Source organism: Haemorhous mexicanus, chromosome 10 (assembly GCF_027477595.1).
Source record: "Haemorhous mexicanus isolate bHaeMex1 chromosome 10, bHaeMex1.pri, whole genome shotgun sequence".
Lineage (NCBI taxonomy): Eukaryota > Metazoa > Chordata > Aves > Passeriformes > Fringillidae > Haemorhous > Haemorhous mexicanus.
In genome coordinates, this window is record NC_082350.1 from 11,160,423 (window position 1) to 11,182,001 (window position 21,579).

At 40.5% G+C, this 21,579-nt stretch overlaps 1 protein-coding gene across 3 annotated transcripts in view; it reads right to left on the reverse strand.

The window, feature by feature from the left end:
- SPHKAP (SPHK1 interactor, AKAP domain containing) overlaps positions 1 to 21,579 on the reverse strand; it is a 64,353-nt gene that overhangs the window by 20,829 nt on the left and 21,945 nt on the right. For all 3 annotated transcript variants that reach the window (XM_059855327.1, XM_059855325.1, XM_059855326.1), the window contains one exon: positions 19,639 to 19,749. In XM_059855327.1, the coding sequence (XP_059711310.1) occupies positions 19,639 to 19,749 (111 nt within the window). The remainder of the gene's footprint in view (positions 1 to 19,638; positions 19,750 to 21,579) is intronic.

Consider the following 21,579-nt stretch of genomic DNA (forward strand, 5'->3'; position numbering starts at 1 on the left):
TTTCCTAGTGCTAGAAAGGTTAGTAAAGAGAACAGCAGAATAGATGTCAAGAAAGGAGGGAAAAAAGGAATATCAGTCATGACTTTATCTGTGCTGACAAGTGGCTTGTCTCATGAATGAGCAAATGTTGCAAATAAACTGTAATACAGAGGATATCAGTAAAGGTAGAGGAAATGTTAAAAATACATTTGATCACATATCTGATAAATTCTTCATGTCTTGTTTTTCCAATGACTTCTTTTCAGGCACTTGTCGCTAAATGTTTTTTAAGTAAGTGCAATTGTGAGCTGCTTTCAGAGTTTTCTGCACACCACATAAATATTGGAGTATTTTTCCTAACTTTCCAGAATGTCTAGGAGAAGTTTAACACTTTATGGAAGTAATTTTTTAAACTTGGTTCATGAGGCAATATTCCACAGGAAGTTTCCAGCACTGCCAACTGGGCACCAAAGGTGCAGAAAAGCTAAACTGCCTGGTGAGCACCTGCTTCACCAGAAAGTTCTACTTTTGATGACAAGGGCTTTTACCACTTAGATTATTATGAGTTTCAGTGACTATTTAATGGTAGTGAGATTGACTTAAACACAAACTTCAGATCTAAAGACCATTTAATTTGTGAAGACTTCTATTTTATTACATGCTTCCTGGAAGGCCATTTTCTAATAAGAAAATCCCTCCTCCAGCTCTGAGTTAGAAGCAGGGACTCCAAAACCAGGCTGACTGTGAGGTTTATGAGAGTTTGGTGTTGTCCTCATTTAACCCAAAACCAAACAGAAATTCAAGGCACAGCTGAAGCCAACACCTGATTCCAAATAAATTGCAGATCCAAAATTTAACGTAAAAGAGCCGAGTGATTTTTTTTTTTTCCACTTCTTTTTCAGTGAAGAGGAAATACTTTCCCTAATTCCATGTAAATATCCCATAGAAAATGAAATTGCTCTAAATTATCCCCTTCACCAACACTGTTGTGTTAGGCACCCAAGCTCCTGTTGTGTGCCTGCTTTTACACCAAGACAACCCTGATTTCAGCTTATATATGCACATGCCATATGTACAGATTATGACCATCTGCAGTAACAGCCAGCACAGCAGATGGAAAGATCCAGCCAGTGCTCCCATTATGAACCCCAAAAACCAAAAAGAACCCAGTGTAAAAGAAAGCTTTTTGCCCTTTTAAATAGTTTTATGTCCTCTCTACATGAATTTACAAACATATTTTCCAGCCCTTTTACAATTTTTAGCAAAAATATTTCTGTGTCTGATAATGACAACAATTAGGATATGCCACTGTCATCTGCTGAACTTTTAAGAAATAGTTAAAAAAAATTCTAAGCTACAAAATAGTAAAAATATCCTCTAGCAACATAGTATGGTGGTTATGTAATGTTCTAAACATGCTACAGTTGATTAGACAAACACTTCTCTTACTTTCTACTGGGTTTTCACACGTAGGCATTTCACATACCAACAAGAGGCAGTTACCAAAAAGCATTAGAAAATTACTCTCTTGATTTGCTCATCAAGCTGCCCCTGACAGCATGAGACATGAGCTGTGAGTCTGCAGGTGCATGGAGGGGTTTGCTTAGGGAGCCATCAGTCTGGCCAGGGAGGAGTGGGGGAAGGTGTGGGGCCAGCTCCCGTCCTCCCCAGCAGGGTCACCCCAGGCTGAAGGTAGGGCTGTCACTGAGGAGTGCTGGGAAAAAGCTGCACAGCAGCAGTTGTGTCTTCAGCCAAACACCAGAGTCTCTGATAAACCTTGGTTTGCCCTTTGCTGCCTCCATGGGATGATGGCTCATGGCTTTGCTGTGATGAACAGTGGCACTGACTGCCATCCTAAGGCCAAGCCCTCCCCAAGCAGCCAAAACAATCATCATCTCTGGTTCAGGTGTGCATGGCACAAAACTCACTAATGCCTCAGCACAAGAAACCTCAGTACAAGCAGGAATATCTGGTGCTTTTAGTCACATTATATTTTTTTATTTTTAATTGATTTTCAGAACCTAATGAACTTGCACTATAAAACCTGTGGCAGTACTGAAACCAGTTTCCAGATACCCTGACAAATTCAATTGGCATTGATTTATTACACTGCCAAAGAAGTCTTTTACCATTTCCTGTTCTGTGGATTTGCAGTTTTAATTACAGGCAACATTTTAAAAAAGCCAGTTTCACAGTGGTGAAAGACACTGATGAACTCATTTACTTTTTCCATTTGCTGGGAGCAGGAGGCAGGACTAGCTGGGGAGGTACTGTAACCACAAATCACCTCCACAATTCCATCCTGGCCTGCTCTGCACTACTGCTTCCTTCTAGGAAGTTCACTGTCAGGATATTTTTGTTGGAGGTATTTCACCAGTGGCGCTCAAAGAGAAAATTATCTATTATGAAAAATCTCTCCCAGTTTTCTGCTTACATAATACAAGTTTGAAGCTCTCATTAGCTTGCCTTGCTCGATTAACTTCTAGTAATTATCAGACACCTCCATTGAAACAAGGCAAAACAGCACTAGAGAACAATTAATAATCTTTAGGATGGAAACACTGCATAGATTATGAAGGAAGAGCCAGGGTCAGGTCAGGATTTGCTAACCTCAATTTAATTCTGATTTTTTTTTCTTTGTATCAGATGCAGCTTAGTTTAGCTGCAACCCAACCTTCTCCTCATGATGGTATCTTTAAATGCCAGTCCTTTCCCAGCCACTCCTTTACTTCTTCATGTCCTTAACTTCCCACAAACACCTTTTCAGTTCCAAAGTGTGTCTGCTTTCCACTTACACTGATTTTCTGTCTGGAAACCATACAGAAACGTCAAGATACTGCTTTTTTTTTTTTTTTTTTTTTTTTTTTTTTTTTTTTTTCCTGTCTTAGCAAATACTTATTTTGGAGGGAGAAAACAACAAAATTTACATGGTGTTGCATAATACAAAAAGGAAACAACCCACCACCCAAATTCAGGCTCTACACAGTGAGAGAGTCAACCACAACTTTCCAGGCAGGTGCCAGTATCTGCTTCTGGCTCAGTAGTTTTTCCAAGTTTAGAAATCCCATTTGCTCAAGAGAGAAAAGAGCTGTTCTTTTGGTGAACATGTACCACTGCACTGAAATGTAGAACAAAGCAGGATGCTACATGTCCCCAAACCATTCAATGCACTGGCACACTGTGAACAGCAGCTCCTGCACTATGCAGAGTCTTGTACATCACCAGCACAGATTTGGGTCTGACCCCCAACCTGCCTCTCATCAAACACTTCTACTAGGATTGTTCCAGCCAGGTTATCATCACTGACTTGCTGAGCTCTTGAAGAAGTCTACTTTCCACAATCATATAAAAAGCAAATAGAGAAACTGTTTTTTTTTCTTTTTCTTCTGTATTTTGCATGTTAATTTGTATGACTGGTAAGAGAAGCACAGGGTAAATTCTATGGATCAGTGGAGTCCTGAAATCTGATCTTGAGTTGGTGCAGAAATTATGTAGACACCTCACTTCTTAAAAGAACTATATATTAAGAAATTATTTTTTATAAGGATGTAATGTAAACACAGTATATTTTCCTCACTGGCAAATGGCTTCAGGATATAGATAACCTGGTAAGCAAAGTGAGCCACAGTCCTGTGTTCTGTGCTGTGAAGGACTGTGGTCAACACTTGCTTGAAGGGCTGCAGTAGGTGGGCTTTTTCCCCCCCCATAAAATCAAATAAATCTGCATTATACCACCCTCCCAAAAATTTCAACATCTATTTTAAAAGAAAGGAAGTTGAACTGAGGAGACAAGACTCGAAAATGAGAACTCTATACAGATGGCTTGTGCAACCTGAATTTTACCTCATATGCCCACATTTATGCAATGCAGTGTTGCTGCCTGACTCAGTGAACAGCAAGCCTGCAAAAAGGGGGAAAATGATGCAGAATCAGAGCACTGTGTATCTGCCTTTTTCTAACATTTGAGCCTATGACTTTGCAACCTAAAGGATGCTCCTAAGCACAGTTTCTTAGTTTCTAATCCATCAGTGGCTGGATCAGGACAACACAGTTAAATAGACTGTCAAAGTGGTAGCAGAACTGTATGCAGGTGACACAAACTGTTTCATCCACTGCCCCCATCCATCTGATCCCCAGCTTTGGCCTAGGTGTCACCAGCAGGCTGGGTTTGGTGCCACACACCTCAGCAGAGACTAAACGTCTCTGCAGATGTTTGGATTTGCACCAGAACTGTGTAGAACTCTCCATGTTCTCTGCTGTCCTGGCTGGTATTTCAGGATGTAAATGCTGTCTTGAAAATAGAGTTTTTATCTCTCAGGTCTGTGCTGTTCTGCTTTTCCCATCCTCTTCCTGACATCACTGAGTCAACTCATGCCAGGTGCCAATTCAGACACCCCATGAGACACTTAGAGAGAACAACTGGTTTGGGACTGCTCTGTTATCTGCCCATAAAACTCATGTCTAATTTCCTACAGACAGAAGTGAAAAAGGTAATTAGCCCCAGGAGAGATCTCAGGAGAAAGTGGATCTGAGCAGGCAGTTCCTGGGTGCCAGTTATAAACAGTGTAAAAGCCTAAATCCGAGTATGTGCAGGACACAACTGTGGGACATGAGAAGGTGAGCAACTGCTGAGCCCAGGACTGAAGGTAGTTTATGAAAAAACCAGTTCAAGTGCTGGTAGGAATGCAGTCCTCATGGCAGAGAGCTGCAGCAGCAACTGCAGCTCCAGAGCAGGAAAGGCAGGATCAGACTGCACTGCCCCTTGCACTTAGAGCTTCCCCCATGACTTTGTTCCCTTCAAATGTCCCCATCTGCTGCTGAGCAGAGTGCAGTGGCAGGAGCAGAAGGCAGCTGTATATCAGGACAGCCAGCTGTGTCCTCTCTGTCCTGGTTTGGGTGACCACGTATGCAGCTCTCCACTGTCACTTTTAATTACGATGCACCCTGCTGTGCTCCTTTCCATCTTGCCTTGCTGCTTTGGAGTGACATGCACCTTCCACCAGTGCAGTGATTTCTGATTATTATTATTTAGCATTATCCTTTGAAATACTAAAGGCTTGGCATTTTACTTCCATGTGGTTCCTCCTCCATATTTTGGGCAGGTATTGTTTATTCTCAGGGTGTGTGTTGTTCCTTATGCACTATTGTCTAAATACTTTATCCCTTTTTAAATAAAGGGACTGTGAAGGTACAGTTTGTAAAGAGGGTGATTGACTTTTACATCAGCTGTGATTGCTGTGACAGTTGTTTTAAGGATTTAATGGAATCCTTGACCACAGTCATTTTTGGTCTTAGCAATAACTCTGTGATAGGATGGCAGATTTGAAATTCTGAACCTATTCTCATCCTAATTTCATCTCTGAAAAGTAGAAAAAAAATGCAGTTGCTCTAAACTTCTATTAGACCTAAGTCTGAGTCTCCTGGCTTTAGACAGATTAGATCACTGTAATTTCCCCACAGCACAATAACAGAATAGAGCTGCTCCAAGGCATTGCTCACTGGAATGGTGACTATTTCAGAGAACCTACAGCTGCATGATGGGCTCCCTCAGGAGCTGAAGTCAGTGAAAGCCCGAGGAAAAAATTTTGTTTTACTCTGTACTTGTGAGCCAAAGTAAACTGTAACCCACAGACAATATCAAAGGAGTGGCAACATGCCAGATTTTGTCCAGAAACTTGCTGTGAGCTTTGTCTCTTTGAAAATGACCAGAATCACTCACATATTTCTGACTTCTATTAGGATGGCATAAAATGCCTTTTCCAGCAGATTGTACCCATACAGCCAGTTTGTGTGACAGGAGCATTTGTTTTGATGCTGATCTGTAAAGCTCCCAAATAGAACTTTGCATTTATTTTCACTTGTCTTATTTATGCTAATGTGATGGCTAAATAAAACCTCCTGGACTTCTTGTGATATACAGATATAAACCTGTGTGTAGATATATATGTGTACTGTCTGTAAGGTCTCCTAATCATTGACCTCTCTGTTCTTTAAACCTGCAATTTCTTAAATCTTGTAATCCCAATAGGGTTTCAAGTACCATTTTTTTTTCAGAAAGACAAAAAACCAAATAGCTGTGAAATGATGGTTTCTAAATAAATATTCTAAAATGCCACATAAGATCACCCATTAGCTAACAAGGAAACAGAAAAATAGTTTTGAATTTTTTTATCATCTAGGTCTGGCAGGACTTGTGTGAAAGGAGGCTGATTGCAAACTCTTTTTGGAAGCTTGTGGCTTTGGACACTTCACCACAATTATTTGCTAAAAGAAAACTTTCCTAACTGGTACTTGAGGTCTCTCTGGCTCCAACTCTCAGTATAAATGCCACAATATAGTTCTGATTCATGTGCTGAAAAGCTGCTGTCAGGGTTTCCCTGTGACTCAGGCTTTGGAGAGTAGAAGTCTCTCTACATTGCATCTTCAGACATCCCAAATGTCTGAAGATTCATTGCCCAAATGAATCTGGGCAAAGATTCATTTGCCCAGTGAATCTTGGGCAAATTTGCTGCATTTGATGGGAATCGTGTTATCAACCACTTTGTGACTGCCCCAATGAATAGGCACATGCTGGGTGTAAATCTTCCTTCACAGAAATGACTTTGCACCCACCAAGGGCAGGAGTAATAGCCAGCCTGATATTTCTGCCCTTTGCTTCTCTCTCATTACCTTTACAAAGGTAATTTTTTTTTTCTGTCACCACTTTTATTTATAGAGTTTCTACTGCAGAATGAATAGAAAGTATTATTGCTTGTGCAAGATTAAAGAGTTAATGTACATTTCTTAATCTTCTTATTTTTTTCATAGGTCTTATTATGCTTATTTATTTTCTTTCTTTCTGTATCCATTTAAATGTTAAATAGAATCTCAGAGGACTAGATAATATAACTGTGACAGCTAACAGATCTGATTTGAAGGCCAGTCCGAATAAAAAAATGATAAATATAAGCCAATAAACCATCATTGATACCATCATTTAGGTTTGTTCAAGTTAATCTTGACTTTTTCCATTACCTGTACTTAAAAATTGTTGGTATGGAAAAATTATAGTTCCATCAGACTGTTGCAGGAGGTGGTATTTAAAAGGAGAATTTGTTCATGAGCAGAATGATAACCTGAAATCAGTTTGGGGTTGCTCAGAAGCCAGTCCTGCACCTTTACACTTTTCCTGCCTCCTCTGAGCTCCTGCTCAGCAGGGTGGGCCTGTCACTGAAGTACAGGCACAGACTGCAACAATGCATCAGTGACCAGGCTGCTCCAGAAAGAAAAAGACAAAAGTTCATAAAGCAGTAATTTTGAATTTTAGACACTCCCAGGGAAAAGATTTCATAGAAACAGTTGAAACTTTAAATTGCCAAAATGCAATGATGCAACACATTTTTAACTGTTGTGGTTAATTATAGACCAGACTCTGCTAAATAGCTCAGCAGAAACAGAGGTCAGTCCCAAAAGGTTTTGTTTAAAACGACTGAAACCATCACTGGCTAAGAACACTGTCCCAAATGCACCGAAGAACATAAAACATTCAATGGTTTCTAAAACCAAGCTATTTAACAATGAAACCAAGGTGAAAGACTGACTCCTCTAGCCCCAAGCTCTGATTGTCTTGGCAGTCTCTGCCCAGGCTGGTTTTGGTAAGCCAAGAAATACAACTGCCTGCATCTCCAAAGCCAAACAGATGAATTTTTTAATCCTATAAGCAACTGAAGCAAAGGAAATTATGATGATGTTTGATTTACAGAAAAGAGAACATTGATAGTACATTACTAAATGAAAGCTCAGATTTCTGGGACAGTTGAGTATTTGCTTAATGTTTTCTTTAACACACCTAGATACTTTTATTTGGTACAGCATTGCTCTAAACTACTATAAAAATCAATTCTTTTTCTCAAAGACATTTGTATGACATGTGGAAGCACAAAACAAGATTAAAACATTATAAGTACTTAAATCCATTCTGCTTATCTGTGCACAGCAATCCCTTCTGTGGTGCTCTACAGGATTTTCAGTACTTGAGAAAGATGAGGAAGTCAATGTGGCTAAGCCTAATTAAAAAATGCAAATGATTTTGCTAAACAAAGATGTCAAGTGAAAATACTCCATAGCAGTGACTGTGAGATTGGACTCACATTCCACCTGCCCTGGGTCTCTGGGGTGTCAGGATGAGCAGGTGTTACCAAGGTGTAAGTGCAGCTATCAGCAGACAGAAGGAGTCCATTGTGCATTATACAGCCAGACACAGGCTGTCAGATCAGCAGCTAAACCAGGGGCTGCAGCACTCTATTTGGTTCTGAGTTTTTAAACTGAGCTAGTTCTTCTTTCTTGCCTCCACTACTCCAGTGATACTTGTCACTTCATTCTACTACACAATACGCTCTCCCCCATCTTTTTAAGTAAAATGTTAGTATGCATCATAGCTCAGACCATGGATGGCATTTTTGCTCTGTTTCTCAGACAGTGGGGCAGGGCTGCTGTATTTTGCAGTCTCCCAGGCTTAGGTGCCTTTTGTTCTGGACTACACTGGGGGAAGAAGGAATGGGGAGGTGGCATTTTTCAGGGCAGCTGGGAAAACCAGCAGCTCCATGGCTGTCACACCTTATGAAACTCTTCCTGATAAAGCTCTACTCAAAGCTTTCTGTGAAGGGATTTCAGGACTGTATCCAGTAGATGAGAAACTGTTGTCTCTAGATGAAAAACAGGCCCTGTGTCTTCTCTGATTAAGACATTCTTTACTAAAAGCAGATCATTCTGTAAGTTCTCTGCTTTTCAGAGGATGGGGTGAGAAGGAAGGAAGCATACAGGTCTGATGATAGCTTTTGATTGAGCTCAGTTATTTGATAAATATGCACCATAAGAAATTAGGACTGTAAAATCCAATGGCTCTGGACAATTTCCTTGGCTCTTCCTTTTCTTCACCAGGCCCATCCTGGCCTCATTCCTTCTTCTTGCTTCCTGCCTCATAAAATTACATTTTTTAACCAAAACCTCATGTTCTCTCCCCTTCAAAAGGATTGTTTCACCCTTCCATTAAGAGAATTTACATTCAGCATTTGAAATATCCAGCTACTGCTGATCACTGTTAAGAGCAACAGAAATTACAGCTTTTGGATGGAAATTACAGTTTGGTGACAGTGATGGTTTCTGTCATTTTTAACCAAACCTTTTGGGACTGACCTCTGTTTCTGCTGCAGTAGACATGCACAGCATCTGTCTGCTCATGCATGCTCTACAAATTGCAGGGCAGCTCTGCCCCAGCTGTTAGACAGGTTATAAATAGGTAGAGCTCTGAGGCAGCAAGATTACTTGAAAAAGAAGGAATGGTACAGGTTCTTGTGCCTATGAATCAGTCTGGAAAACAGCTGGCTGTCTGACTGCTGAGATTAGAAAAGTCTGCTTATCTATGTGTTAGCATCTTAAGGTTAACTTTTCAGCATGTTGACATGTAAGCTCTTCCACTTTCCTCTCAGTAGACTTTAATAAAGTGCAGCTCTGTCTGGTTTCTCTGGGGTATAAGGAAGGTTTGAGTTCACACCCTTACAATTTCTCAGTTTCATCTGTATTCATGAAACCTGCAGGAACTCTGGCTCTGGAACCTCTGGCCTATTGTCAAATTAGACAGATATCATCCAGTGAGCTCAAAAGTGACTATTTCACTTGAGCCTGAAATTATTTCTGTTGGTTAACAGGCAACCAGAAACTCTATTCATGCATTTTTACTGAGGCTGTAATCCTAGGTGTTCTCTTGATTCTTTAAAAAAACTTAATCAAACTAATTTAAATATAATTCAACTAGTCCGTCAAATTATTTTTATTCACACAAACCTACAGCTGCTTTGGGAGAATGTTTTGCCTAATCACATGTATTTTTTGACAGTTTTAGGTGATTCCCCAGTTGGGATCTGGTTTTTTGAGTTTCAGAATCCAGTATGAAATAGTAAAGCTAAATAATTTCCTCTCACAGAGTTCTTCAAGCACTTTGAGGGAACTGAAAAACAAAAAGGGTGCAGGGTAGATGTGTAGCTTTGCAAGGACTTTGCTTACTCAAACACATTTTTCAAGAAGCAAATGGGGAAATTCTTTAAACTCTCATAGTAAATAAAGTGATTTTAACTGGGAAAATTAATTTTGGTAGATTTGATACTAATTCTTCCCATATACCTAGAAAAATTACTTTAAAAATATGACTACCCACATCTGCATACTATCAGTTAAAAAGAACATGGAATATCTCAATTAAACATCTGCTGCAATCTGGAGGAAGTGTCCATAACATCAGAATTATTGAATCCATCCCCAATCCCTGTGTGTCAGACAGAAGTACCTGCACTTCTGCACACTCATCCATTCTCACAAGCTCTGCATTCCCAGAGCCAGATCATGGAGCTGCTGGAATCATAGATGTTGTTCTACCAAACTACATAGCAGCTGACAGAAATAAAGATCTCTCCATGAGTCAGTTGGATTATTAACTTTATCATTACCATTTTAAGCTCTGCAATTAAAAAAAAATTAGTTGTTTGTTCTATATACTTAGTTGCATACACAGATGTAGAAAAAATACCTGAATAACATTTCTGAGGGGTTTAGAGCAAACCCCTGAAATACAAGAAGAATCTTCTAGCTTTCAATTTCTTGTATATGAAATAGTAAAGCTGGGAATCAGAAAGGTGCTCTGGTCTGAACTTCTTTCCCTAGGCAAGCTTCTACCAGGAAAACATCTGCCTTCTTCATGGTGATCTTAAATCTGCAGGTCTAGACTCACTACAGAAAGGAGAACTCCTACAGTGATGATTAAAGGCTGGACTTCTGCAGTTCCCAGTCTCTTTGCAGAAGACCAAAGAGATGAGAAGTCTTGGCATCTACGTGAGGATTGAATTGGATCTTTTTGGAAAAGGAGCTGGAAATCTCAGCCTGTGCTAGATTCCTGCAGTGCTATAAGGAGTGGAGTTTGTGGTCATTTCAGTGACGCTGAAATGTGTGGTGATTTCTGTTTGTTCTTGAACTTGCAGACGTTGTACAGACAGCTGCAGTGCATCTTTCAGGGCACATGGACACACCCTTTGTCTACACAAGGTCCTGACAGAAGCTCTTTGCAGAACACCTTTGGCAAAGCACTCAGCTGCAGTTAGGTGCAACCCACAGTGCAAGTTGAGGTTCATGCTAAGGGCACAAAGCTGTGCAGAAGAACATCCACCCTGGTCTGTTCTTCAAGTTCTCACACTGTCATGGGGCCTCTGTGTGATAAACAAGTGCTCATCTCACTCAGGAGGAGCTCTGCTGCCACAGCCAGCAGCAGCCTCAGCTGCAGCAGAGCAGTCAGACACCCTGCCTGGGGGCACACAGCTCCTGCACCCACTCAGGCACACTCACACATTTCTCAGCTATTTAAATACATAACTGTGCAGGCACACACAGACACTAATGGAGAGGAAATGAGGATTATCTGAAGCAGGAATGTGCACGTGGCTTTCTTTTGCATATGGTTTCATAATGCCCAATGTGTCATCATCATTCATCTTCCTTCTGATTTTATAGGAGGCTTTAAAATGCCTTCATGCAGAGCAGTGAGGCGTGTGACACTGCCATTATAAAGCATGTAATGGAAAAGACACTTTCCTATAATTTCTGGGAAAGAGAGATCTCAACCATTAAGAAACTACTAACTACTACAGCTAGTAGTTTGTTAATGGAGCAGAGCTCCTCCTGAGTGAAATGAGCACTTCACCCACAGGTGAAGAATATTACCTATGGGTTTCAGGTAATATTCATCAGAATGTTCCTTCAGAGTGTTCTCCCACTTTTTTTTTTTATTTTAATCATTACTATCATTTTGCCTCCTATTACTCCACCTCAGAGTAGTTTTGGGAAGCAGGAAGGATTTTGTTTCATTTCTTGCTATTAAATTGGTGTGCTGTCTTGGGATGGAAAAATGCAAATGGGTAACTTCTGAAAAGTGTCTCCTTTTCCTGAGCATACAGATAAGTATCTACTGAAAAAGTGTATATAGTATAAATGCTTTATGCATTGACATATTTTTGTGAATATCTACAATATTTTGAGAAATAAGGAAACTAAAGATTACCAGTTGTTGCTTTTCTGTTGAGAGTATTTGTTTTTGGATTACAGTTTCCTTTCCTCCACTGAACAAATTCTGGTGACTTGTTTTTACTGCCATTGGCTCTCATCACTTCTTTTTGGGGTCATTAGCAGCTATCACTAATATGCAGAGTGCACGGTTTTAGTAGACAGGAGACTGGGTATGGGAAAAGAGATGTAGCTCTCTCCTCCGTGCACAGTAAAATTTGACCTTGTATATTTAAATGGTTAAAGAGGATCTTGAGCTGGAATATGTCTTATATGAGGTGTTTGAAATAGCCTGATAGTGACTCAGAATTTGAAAAAAAAAAGTTTCTGGAAGACAGAGCTAATCATCCATTAGCATTTGGATGCAATGCTTGTCTTGCATTAATTTCCATGCTTGCCAAAATGATTCTGGCAGAGGAACCAGCTGTGAAATGTAGAAATTAAAATATTAGTTTGGAAGTACTAGATATGCCCTGTAGCTACTTGCAAAAGGATTTGCATGAATGAAAATGGGAGGTAGCAGTATTATACAGGTGGGAGAATTTCTGTCCCCCCTTTTCTCCTTGTGCCCCCTGCTTTCTGTGCTGAGCACCATGTCACATCTATGGAACGTCCCTTGGGCTGGCTGGGGTCTGCTGTCCCAGCCTGCTGTGCACCCCACTGAACTCACTGGTGGGGGCAGTACACAAGCCCTGCTCAGGAACAGCAAAAGCATCTCTCTGTTCATTCCCTGTGTTCAGCAGAAATACAGAACATAGCCCCACACCAGCCACTGTGAAGAAAATTACCTCCAGCCCAGCACACAGTTATCACCTCAGAGTATGAAGCAGCTCAGGCCCATCTTCTGTACTACAAATAAACTCCAAAGGCCTCATGGAAGGTATCCCTCAGTGGGATACAGCAGTACCTTCCTTATCTCACCAAAGTCAGATCAGGCTACCATCAAAAAATTCATTTGTGTCAAAGTAGGACCATGGTGCTCCCCTGACAGTTTCTCTGCCTGAAATTACAGCAGGATGCAAGGCAGGCTGGGGAAACATCAACTTGAAATGATGTCTGAGCCTTTCTTCTGTTTTGTGGTCCTTGGCATGATTAGAGAGAGGCAATTTCCATCTCTAGCTGTGAGTGGAGAAAGTCTTTTTCCCATTCTTGCCCTATATTTTCATGGGGAAGGTGACAATACTCCCTTCAGTTTCCATGTAAAAATCTCTCCTGCGAGCTGCACACCTGCTATCTAACATGACATGAGGTTTCCAACCACTCTCCTTGCAGGCCCTAATGGAATGTTTCCAAAAGCAGACAACTCAGTGCATCTCCTGTGAGTCACTCAAATTCACCTAAAGAAGGTCCTGACATGACTCTCCCTTGTCTCCCAGCCCAGCCACAATTCTCTTTCTGGTACACCTTGTATGTTGTCAGAAGGATGTGTTATACTGCTCTCCTTCCAGCATTTTTAGCAGTAATGAATTTGAAATTTAGTCCAAATTATTCTTCAGAAGGTGCTTATCTCAAATGACTTGGTGGATTTATGGTTCTTGATATTTTAGAGACTATCCCTACTTTAATGGCTGGACTGCATTAATGAATCTTCCTGAGTTATCTCTTCATAATCCACTGCTTCAAAAGCAGCTGTGAATATTTTCTTCCCATTAAAGCTTATTCCTTTGGGTTTGATGTAATTAATTGCCACTTAAGACTTAGAGAAAATATTCCAATAAATATTTATGCCACACGCACCATCTACTCTCTCCAGTGCCCTGTATACTTAATGTTTAACAAATTTCTGCAAACCTCAGCCTGCAATTCGTGTTAGAGGGAGCCTGTGGTTGTAACAGCAGCACAGTCACAGATGTCCACTCTGGAGGTAGCACAAGAATCTCATTTCTTGATAAAGCAGGTCATGGAGGCACTGAGAATATGCCAGAGTGGAATGCTGGAGAGGATACAGCTGCAAAACCATGCTTGATCCTCCCAGGGCTTATTTATAGCTTTGTCGGGTAAGGTTAAGCATGTGCTTCTCTTAAGGACAGACAGAAAACCACTGCAGTGTGAGACTGTCAGAGAGGGACAGGAAAGAAGATGGCAGATCTAGACAGAAGAATTAAGAGTGTTCCAAGTCTGAAGTCACAGGAAAGAGAAGAAAATCTATTGTCAATCTTGCACACTCTGAAATTCACGAGGCTGCGAATTTGACTGCTGTATGATACGTGTGGTACTGAAAATGTGGAAATGCAGCCCTTTAAGAGCATATTTGAATTCTGTCTTAACATTAGCTCATATGTGAAGATACATTTTTCAGAGCCAAGTATGTACAAGAGCAGAAAGTGAAACATATTTTACAGATTATACAAGTAATCTTTTCAGTGGTCTTTGAAGCGAGTGCTCAGCCTGCCTGCACTGTGCTCCAGAAGGCAGAGAGCAATTGGTGAAAAGGAGGGGTTTTGTTTCCCTGGGCAAGCCAGGGAGGGGCTCTCTGGAAGGTTCAGTTCCTTACCACAGCAGCATGAACACCCACACATGCCTGAGAAAGGACCACAACTCAATGCCACGATTTAGCCTGCCACTGTTGGTTCCTGCACCTTGTCAGGATGTAATTAAGGTATCGTCAAGCTGAATAGGAAGATGAGACTTAAACCTAAAAATATCTCTAGTAATTATGGTTTAGATCTGGGAAGCAACGGATAGATTTTGATTTCTGAAAGAGACAATGCTGTTCCTGAAGATGGTTGAGTAATTATGGAGTGAAAGGTAAAATAAACAGCCTTGTAATTCCCTGTCTGTGACACAGTGCTGAGGTGTGCAAGCAATCTCACGAGGGAGAAAAAAAGGTCTCAGTACATAGGTCTGGTGGTTTTAGGCAGAAAAATAGGGCTTTGCTATGTTTGCTATCAAATGTAAGACTTCATTCAAACACAATAAAACAAAGCACCTGTTTCAGCTGTGCATGGTCACTATTCAGGAACACACATGGCTTTGCTGTAAACAAGCCAACAGACAAAAATCTCCTTTGGGACTCAAGATTGTATTTCTATATTTGCCTGTGTAAAAAGCCTTGTTGACTACTACTAGCCTGGGGAATAATCCTTCTTTCTGAGCTCCTGTAAGACTACACTGTCACTCTTCAGTGAGGGCATGCTCTCATTCTCTGGACACTCTGAAGAATATTGGATAAATGGGCCCTGACTAAGGGATGGAAAATGTCCCTGTGTCTGCACTATTTGTAGCAAGTTACCTCAAGTAATCTAGCATCAAAGACTGATGCAAAAAAAAAAAAAAAAAACAAACAAAAAAAAAACTGTGCATTTTTACCTAACCTTCCAAAGAGATGTAGTGCCATATCTTTAAAAAGACTTGGGTGAAGAAAAGAATGAAAACCACTCATAATTTACTTTATTTCAAGTGAAAGCTGCTGTCCTTTACTTCATCAAAATACACCTTGCCAAAGATTTTTCCTTTCTGCATATGTTATCATTCAGTTTGAATTAATTTGTGGTAGCTGTTTCCTGGATGTTTTTGTTCCATCCCTTGAGTGAGCACTGGCATTTATCTGACAATATGGTGAGATGATTCAAGGAAGACTTGGCTAGAAAAACTAATTTCTTAATTTCATAGTTACTCTTCTCTCTGAATTGATTTACTGCACATTTGTACAAATGCCAGGGCAGTAAATGAGATGAAGCAGGAGCCTGGAGGAGGAGGTGAGACCACAGAAGCCCTGATTTGACCAGCTCAAATTAGAGCATAAGGGCATCCTTAACCTCCTCCTGAAGTTTTCTGAAAGCCTGATGGCTGAACTGCAATGAAAGTTTCAGCCATAATGCTGAAATACCTGCTTAGGAGAGCAAAGCCATGTGGTTGCAAGGCAAGCAGCCAGTTCTGAAAATCCAGCCACTCTGATAGCAAAAGGACATTCTTCACTATGTCAGTCAATAGGGACACCACAGGCCATGGCATCCATCATCACATCACCTGTTTGCTTTGGTAACAATCTGCTTTCTCTCCCACCTGTCACTCACTAAGGTAAGCATTGCTTCCCTTCCTTGCAAAGCTCAAGCTTGTCTCCTAGGCTGGGTATGTCCTCCTGCCCTAAACCAACCAATTTAACTAACCCTAAACTGTAATTCCTTCTCCTTCTGTGCTGCAGATGGATTAGGGTTTCTCCATGTGGCATTAGCCCACTCAGTGGCTGCTGCTGCCTCCACTGTCCCACTCCTCCAGTCATGCTGTCCTCCACTCTCCTTTGTGCTTCCACCATCACCATCAGACCTCTTCCCAAGAAGTGCCAATGGCACAGGGGCACAGAAGTGCAGCCAACAATTAGATAAGAGGGTGTTTTACCATGACTGAATTTGACTGAAGTTTGGGCTGCTGTCCCTGTCCTTTCCCTCTGCTCTGACCATGTGGGCTGGATCTAACCAACATCCAACAGCCTGTGCCTGTGCATACAGCCTGCATCACTTACATCCCTGCGTGGAGCATTCTGGAGTGAGCATTTCTGTAGTTACAGAGGAGGAGCACTTGCAAATGGAAAAGCTGCTGGACTATTTCAAGAATGTTTCAAAACCTTTAACACTTTATTGAAACTGTTCTCTCATCCATCTGCCTGCAAATTCAGTTTTTTCCTCAGCTTTAAGGAGATATAAACCAATTTAAAATGAGCCCTTGTCACATCCTGACTCTTTAAAAAGTGTTATCTTGTTATGCTGAAGTAAGAAATGAGCACTGTTCTTAAGTGCTTTGTTTTAATTGAAAGGCAGGTATTTTCCACCTTCCATACTGCCATTTAGGGGTGTAGTTTCTGCTTCTCCAAGATATTTGCCAGGAAGGCCACAGGATTTCTGCCAGTCTGGAAATCCACTGCCCCTCTCACAAAGGCACACTGCTTGGGAAGGAGAGGTTCCACCTACCTGCATCAGGGGTTCTCAAGGACAGTTCTCTGTTAGGCTGTGTGGAGTGGGAATGTCTTTCTCCCAGCCTGTGTTGGGACAGGATGGTGATGCAAAGAGCAGTGGGGTGTGATGATTTTGTGGGGAGATCATTGGAGCTCGGGTCCATTTTGAGAGAAATTTTCTTTTTTTCAGTGCAAATATAATTTCTAATGGCTTTTTGCTGGCCTGGAGCATGAAAGGCCAGAGAATATCTTGAAAATTCACTTATAAGCATCTTGAACCAAATGAATGCCAAATATCTTGCAGGACTATACCACCATTTTTTTTTTTTCTTCATTTAGTTTTGTATCCTGCTCTTTTCCTAAATAACAGTTTAATGACTATGTTACTGAAGAATTCCTAAAAGAAAATTAAGATACATCTTTAGCAGTGTGGCAATACCACCTTAAACATGGAGACACTGTAAAAGCATTGCAAAGAAAAGTGTTAAATCTTAGCAACTGCTAAGATAAAGTCATAATTGACATTTCTGTGTGCAAGATGAAGAGACTGTGCTTTAGGAGGGTCCAATGCTAGAAGAGAACTGTAAGTCATTTAATTAAGCAAGAATTTAGATTTCTTAACTTGCACTAACATAAGCCAACCACAAATATTCAGCACTGGTAATTAATCTAGATTTAGATATTTGGAGAGAAATTAGGGACAAAGTATCTATTAGTTTTCTCTTTTCCAATAAGGTTTTCATCAAAGCATGTCCAAAGCAGGAAACATTTGTTATAGGTCCAGAGAAAGAAAGCTGGCAATAGTGGAGTTAGCAAAAATATCCATTTTTATGTGAAACTACTTTTATGAGGTCACTCCACGGGGTAAGAAGAATGTCACACTACAGAAATTTTAACTGCACTTCTAAATCACTGTGTGGATCTTATGCACAATTACGTCTCACAAATTCATGTCTTTTATTCTATTAGGTGCATTTTGATTAAATTCTCATTCAGTAGAAACAAACAAAACAAGACATCCATAATTAAACTACTTTCAAAATACTACCTGATTATATTAACAGGAAACTATGTATCCTACTCTCAGTGGTAAACTGCTGCTAAACAGTAACCATTGTTAACTGAAGAAAGTTTAATGATATTAGACAAATATCCTCCAAAGAGAAAAAAACCACTTATAATATTAGTGTAGAGGAAAAAGCTCTTTAAAGTAGTTTAACCTTTTCAAGCAGACAGCACAGCAAAATCAGAAAATGTTGCCTGAAATAAGGAGGGTGGCAGGGCATAACCTTTCTACAACTTATCTTTGCTTGGTATGCCCAACCTATCAGAGATAAATATAATTTCCTCTAAGATTCTACAAAAAATTAAGCAAAAAGTCAAAGCTCAACAGGTAAAAAAGCAAGCCAGAATTAATTCTGATATTATTATTTGAGGCAGTAATTTCCTCTGAGAAAATAAGCCTAATTTTTAGGATATTAAATACTAAATAGTAAAGTTAAGTGCCTGTAGTCAATATGTTTTGCAATAAAAGTAATCCCTTCCTATATGAAAAAATGAGGATACCACTGGCTACCTGCCTGAGGAACCTGCTCTGGTTAAGGAATGTTCAGGTTCTCACCTTGTAAGACTGCTCACTTGCACACTGGGACTAGGTGCTGTATTTTGCTCACTCTGTCTTGTGGAAACTGATAGAGCAGTGCTGGGTGTGACTGAATTAAGCCCAGTAACCTCTGGCCATATTCCTAAATTTCAGGGCTGCAGTGCCACTGCTGTGTCCCTCCTGCTGCTCTCAGGCTCTCTGTGTCACCCCAGGCAGGACACAAAGGCTCCGTGGATGGAGATTCATTTTCCTGGCAGCAGCAGCCTGGGCTCATCAGCTGGAGCTGAATTCCCAGTCCTTGAGGGAATCCCAGCAGGCTCCATGAGAGCCCTCAGCTGGTCTTTAGGTTGTGTGCAGCACAAGCAGTGCTGGAAACTTTTACCTGAGATAAAGCTGATCCTTCCTAAAGCCCTTCTTTGCTCACTGAGACCAGGGAATAGCATTCAAATAGGATTCTGGGGAAAGGTCTGCTCTTCTGAGACCTCCATCAAGTAAAAACTATTAAAAACATAGCCATGTATTTCCATCCAGTTTCATGTAGATTGAAAAGCAACATAACTCCTATTTCTTCATGCACATTGTTAAACAAAAGCTGATTTAATCGCATTAGAACCCACAATAATGAGACTGAAATTTAATTTCAAGTGCAAAATAATTCTGTATGAGCTCTTCAGCAGCTTCCTTTTATCTAACATGGAAAGAGCTTTTTCTCTTTAATTGTGTCTCTTTGCCTTCAGGAACATTGAGCAGCCTTTTAAACATCTGCTCTTTCCAACCTGCCACTTAACAAGTTATAGTTTGGAATATTTTTCTCTTTGGCTTATTTTTCTCTCTTGCGAGTTGCAGATTATGAACATAAAAAAGTACAGAGCGCCACCAAAGTCTGAAAGCCAAATATGGGGAAACCTCTGCAGTAGTCTTTATTAATGTGCTCTTTATAGAAATCTGTATTTTTAGTTTGCATATTTGCTTTTAAAAGAAAGCTGGAAATTGCAGACTTTTTTTGGTTTAACACGTACTGTTGTCAGCTCCACAGCCTATCCAAATAGCTCTCAAGGAGGAGATGGCAGTGAGTACTTACTGAGGCACAGTTGCTTTCTGACTTGTCTTCTAGAAAGCCAATTTGGCATGGTGTCCTCTGATTCTGCAGCCAGTAGTCTGTTGATTCTAGCAGACTGTTACTGCAGAGAATCTGTTAAAACAGTTAAAAATAGTTAAAATAATTACAAATTTTTCTGAGCCCTATTGTGCTTTGGGGGCTGGAACCCTATTGTTGTAACTCAATGGAAATTTTGTTGACAAAATTGGGGGAAGTGGGTGGGGGGGGGAAAAGATGGATAAGACAGACCTGGTTTGGATCCGTCCAGTTCCTGCACCTTTAGTCAAATCACTTATATATCCCCTGAAGTGTGAACCTATTTTCTTCCAGAACTGAGAGTCCTTAGGGGCAGACACTTGAAGGAAATGCCCAAACCCAGTGGTTTTATTGAAAAGTATTGCTGTTAGTTTTGTTCTGCATTAAAGTGATAAACAGACATATAAGGAAAACGAATTATTCAATTACACCAGAGCACACCATTTTGCAGCCTTTATGACTGACTGTGTCTCTCTCCACAGTAGATCAGTACTACCCATTCTGCCAGCAGCCTCATTTCTGGGACTTCCAAGGCTCCAAACTCCTTCTTCTTAAACAAGTTTTCCTGTTTTCTGAGAAGCTGAAGTATTTTGGACCTTTTGTAATGAGTCCTGAGGTCAGCCAGCACCCTGAGACCAAAACTTTGTGTTTAATCTCTGTGTTGAGTCTGCCCTACAGCTTGTGCCACTCAAACAAAACCAAAATGGGGCTACAGAGATCTGCAGACTTTAAAGAGGCAAAGCCAGATTGCAATCTGATGCTTAGATTAAAGTGAATTCTTTACTTTCTGCCTCTGTACTAATATTCTACCATGAAAAAGAGGGACCATTAGTATCTTTAAAACAGCTAGGGAACGGCAGGAAAAATATTGCTGTACCATTGGGGCTACTTACAGAACATTTCCCATAGCTTATCATCTTCCCTAGGCAGCAATGTTAAAAGGTATGTTTGTGAAACAGATGTATATTTTATTTGTACTTCTTGCAATTCTTGAAATACATGGAAATAGCCTGTACTCCAATTTTTTGACTTTTAATAATAATATTTTAAAAGAGAAATTTGTTGCTATACCTAGGGAAAGAAAATCTATCTACAGTACTTTCCTTTACCTGACTGCATGTTTTGAATTGACACACATTTGTCCCACTTCAAGAACATTCGATCTCTAAGCCTAGACCCCTTCCTTGGGAAGAGAAGTGAGAATAACTTGTGAGTCCTTCTCATTTCTCAGGGAAGATGAATGACTGTGGAAAGCTCATCTGGCCAGTTGACACAGTTTTCTAATCCTTGGGGGCATCCAGAAGTAAGCTTATTACCACCCACAGACTAACTCCCACTCTAATTTTTATCCTTCTGGTAGAAAGTCAGTTGCACAGTTAATATTTCACTCCCTTTATCATACTTATATTGATTTCTGAATAAAAGTCAGCAGGAGAGGGATGAGTAGGTAATGGGGAACACCACAGGCCCTGGGCTTGGCCTGCTTCATTCCCCTTTTTTGGTGCCCTCCATGGAGACTTTCCACCTTTGTGGTTGTTTCTCAGTACACCAGCCCTGCTACAGGTTTTCTTCCAAAGATCTTTAAAATACAAATTTAAGGTTCACAAAATACTCATGGGAAGTATTGTACCCAAAGACTTTCTTCTGAGAATGCCAAAGGCTCATGAATGCTTCACCAGCCTCTTCTTGGGGGCTGCTAGCTAATCTTGTTTACCAGTGCAACAACTCTGCACTCAATAAATTTTATAATCTCCCATCTCAGAGCAAAGATTCCTGCCATCATAACTAACTCAAGACTAGACAGGGAAAATAATACACTTCATATCCCAAAGAAACAATTTCCTGTTAATGTAATCAACTGTTGTGTGGGTTTGGGTTCTGGTTTAT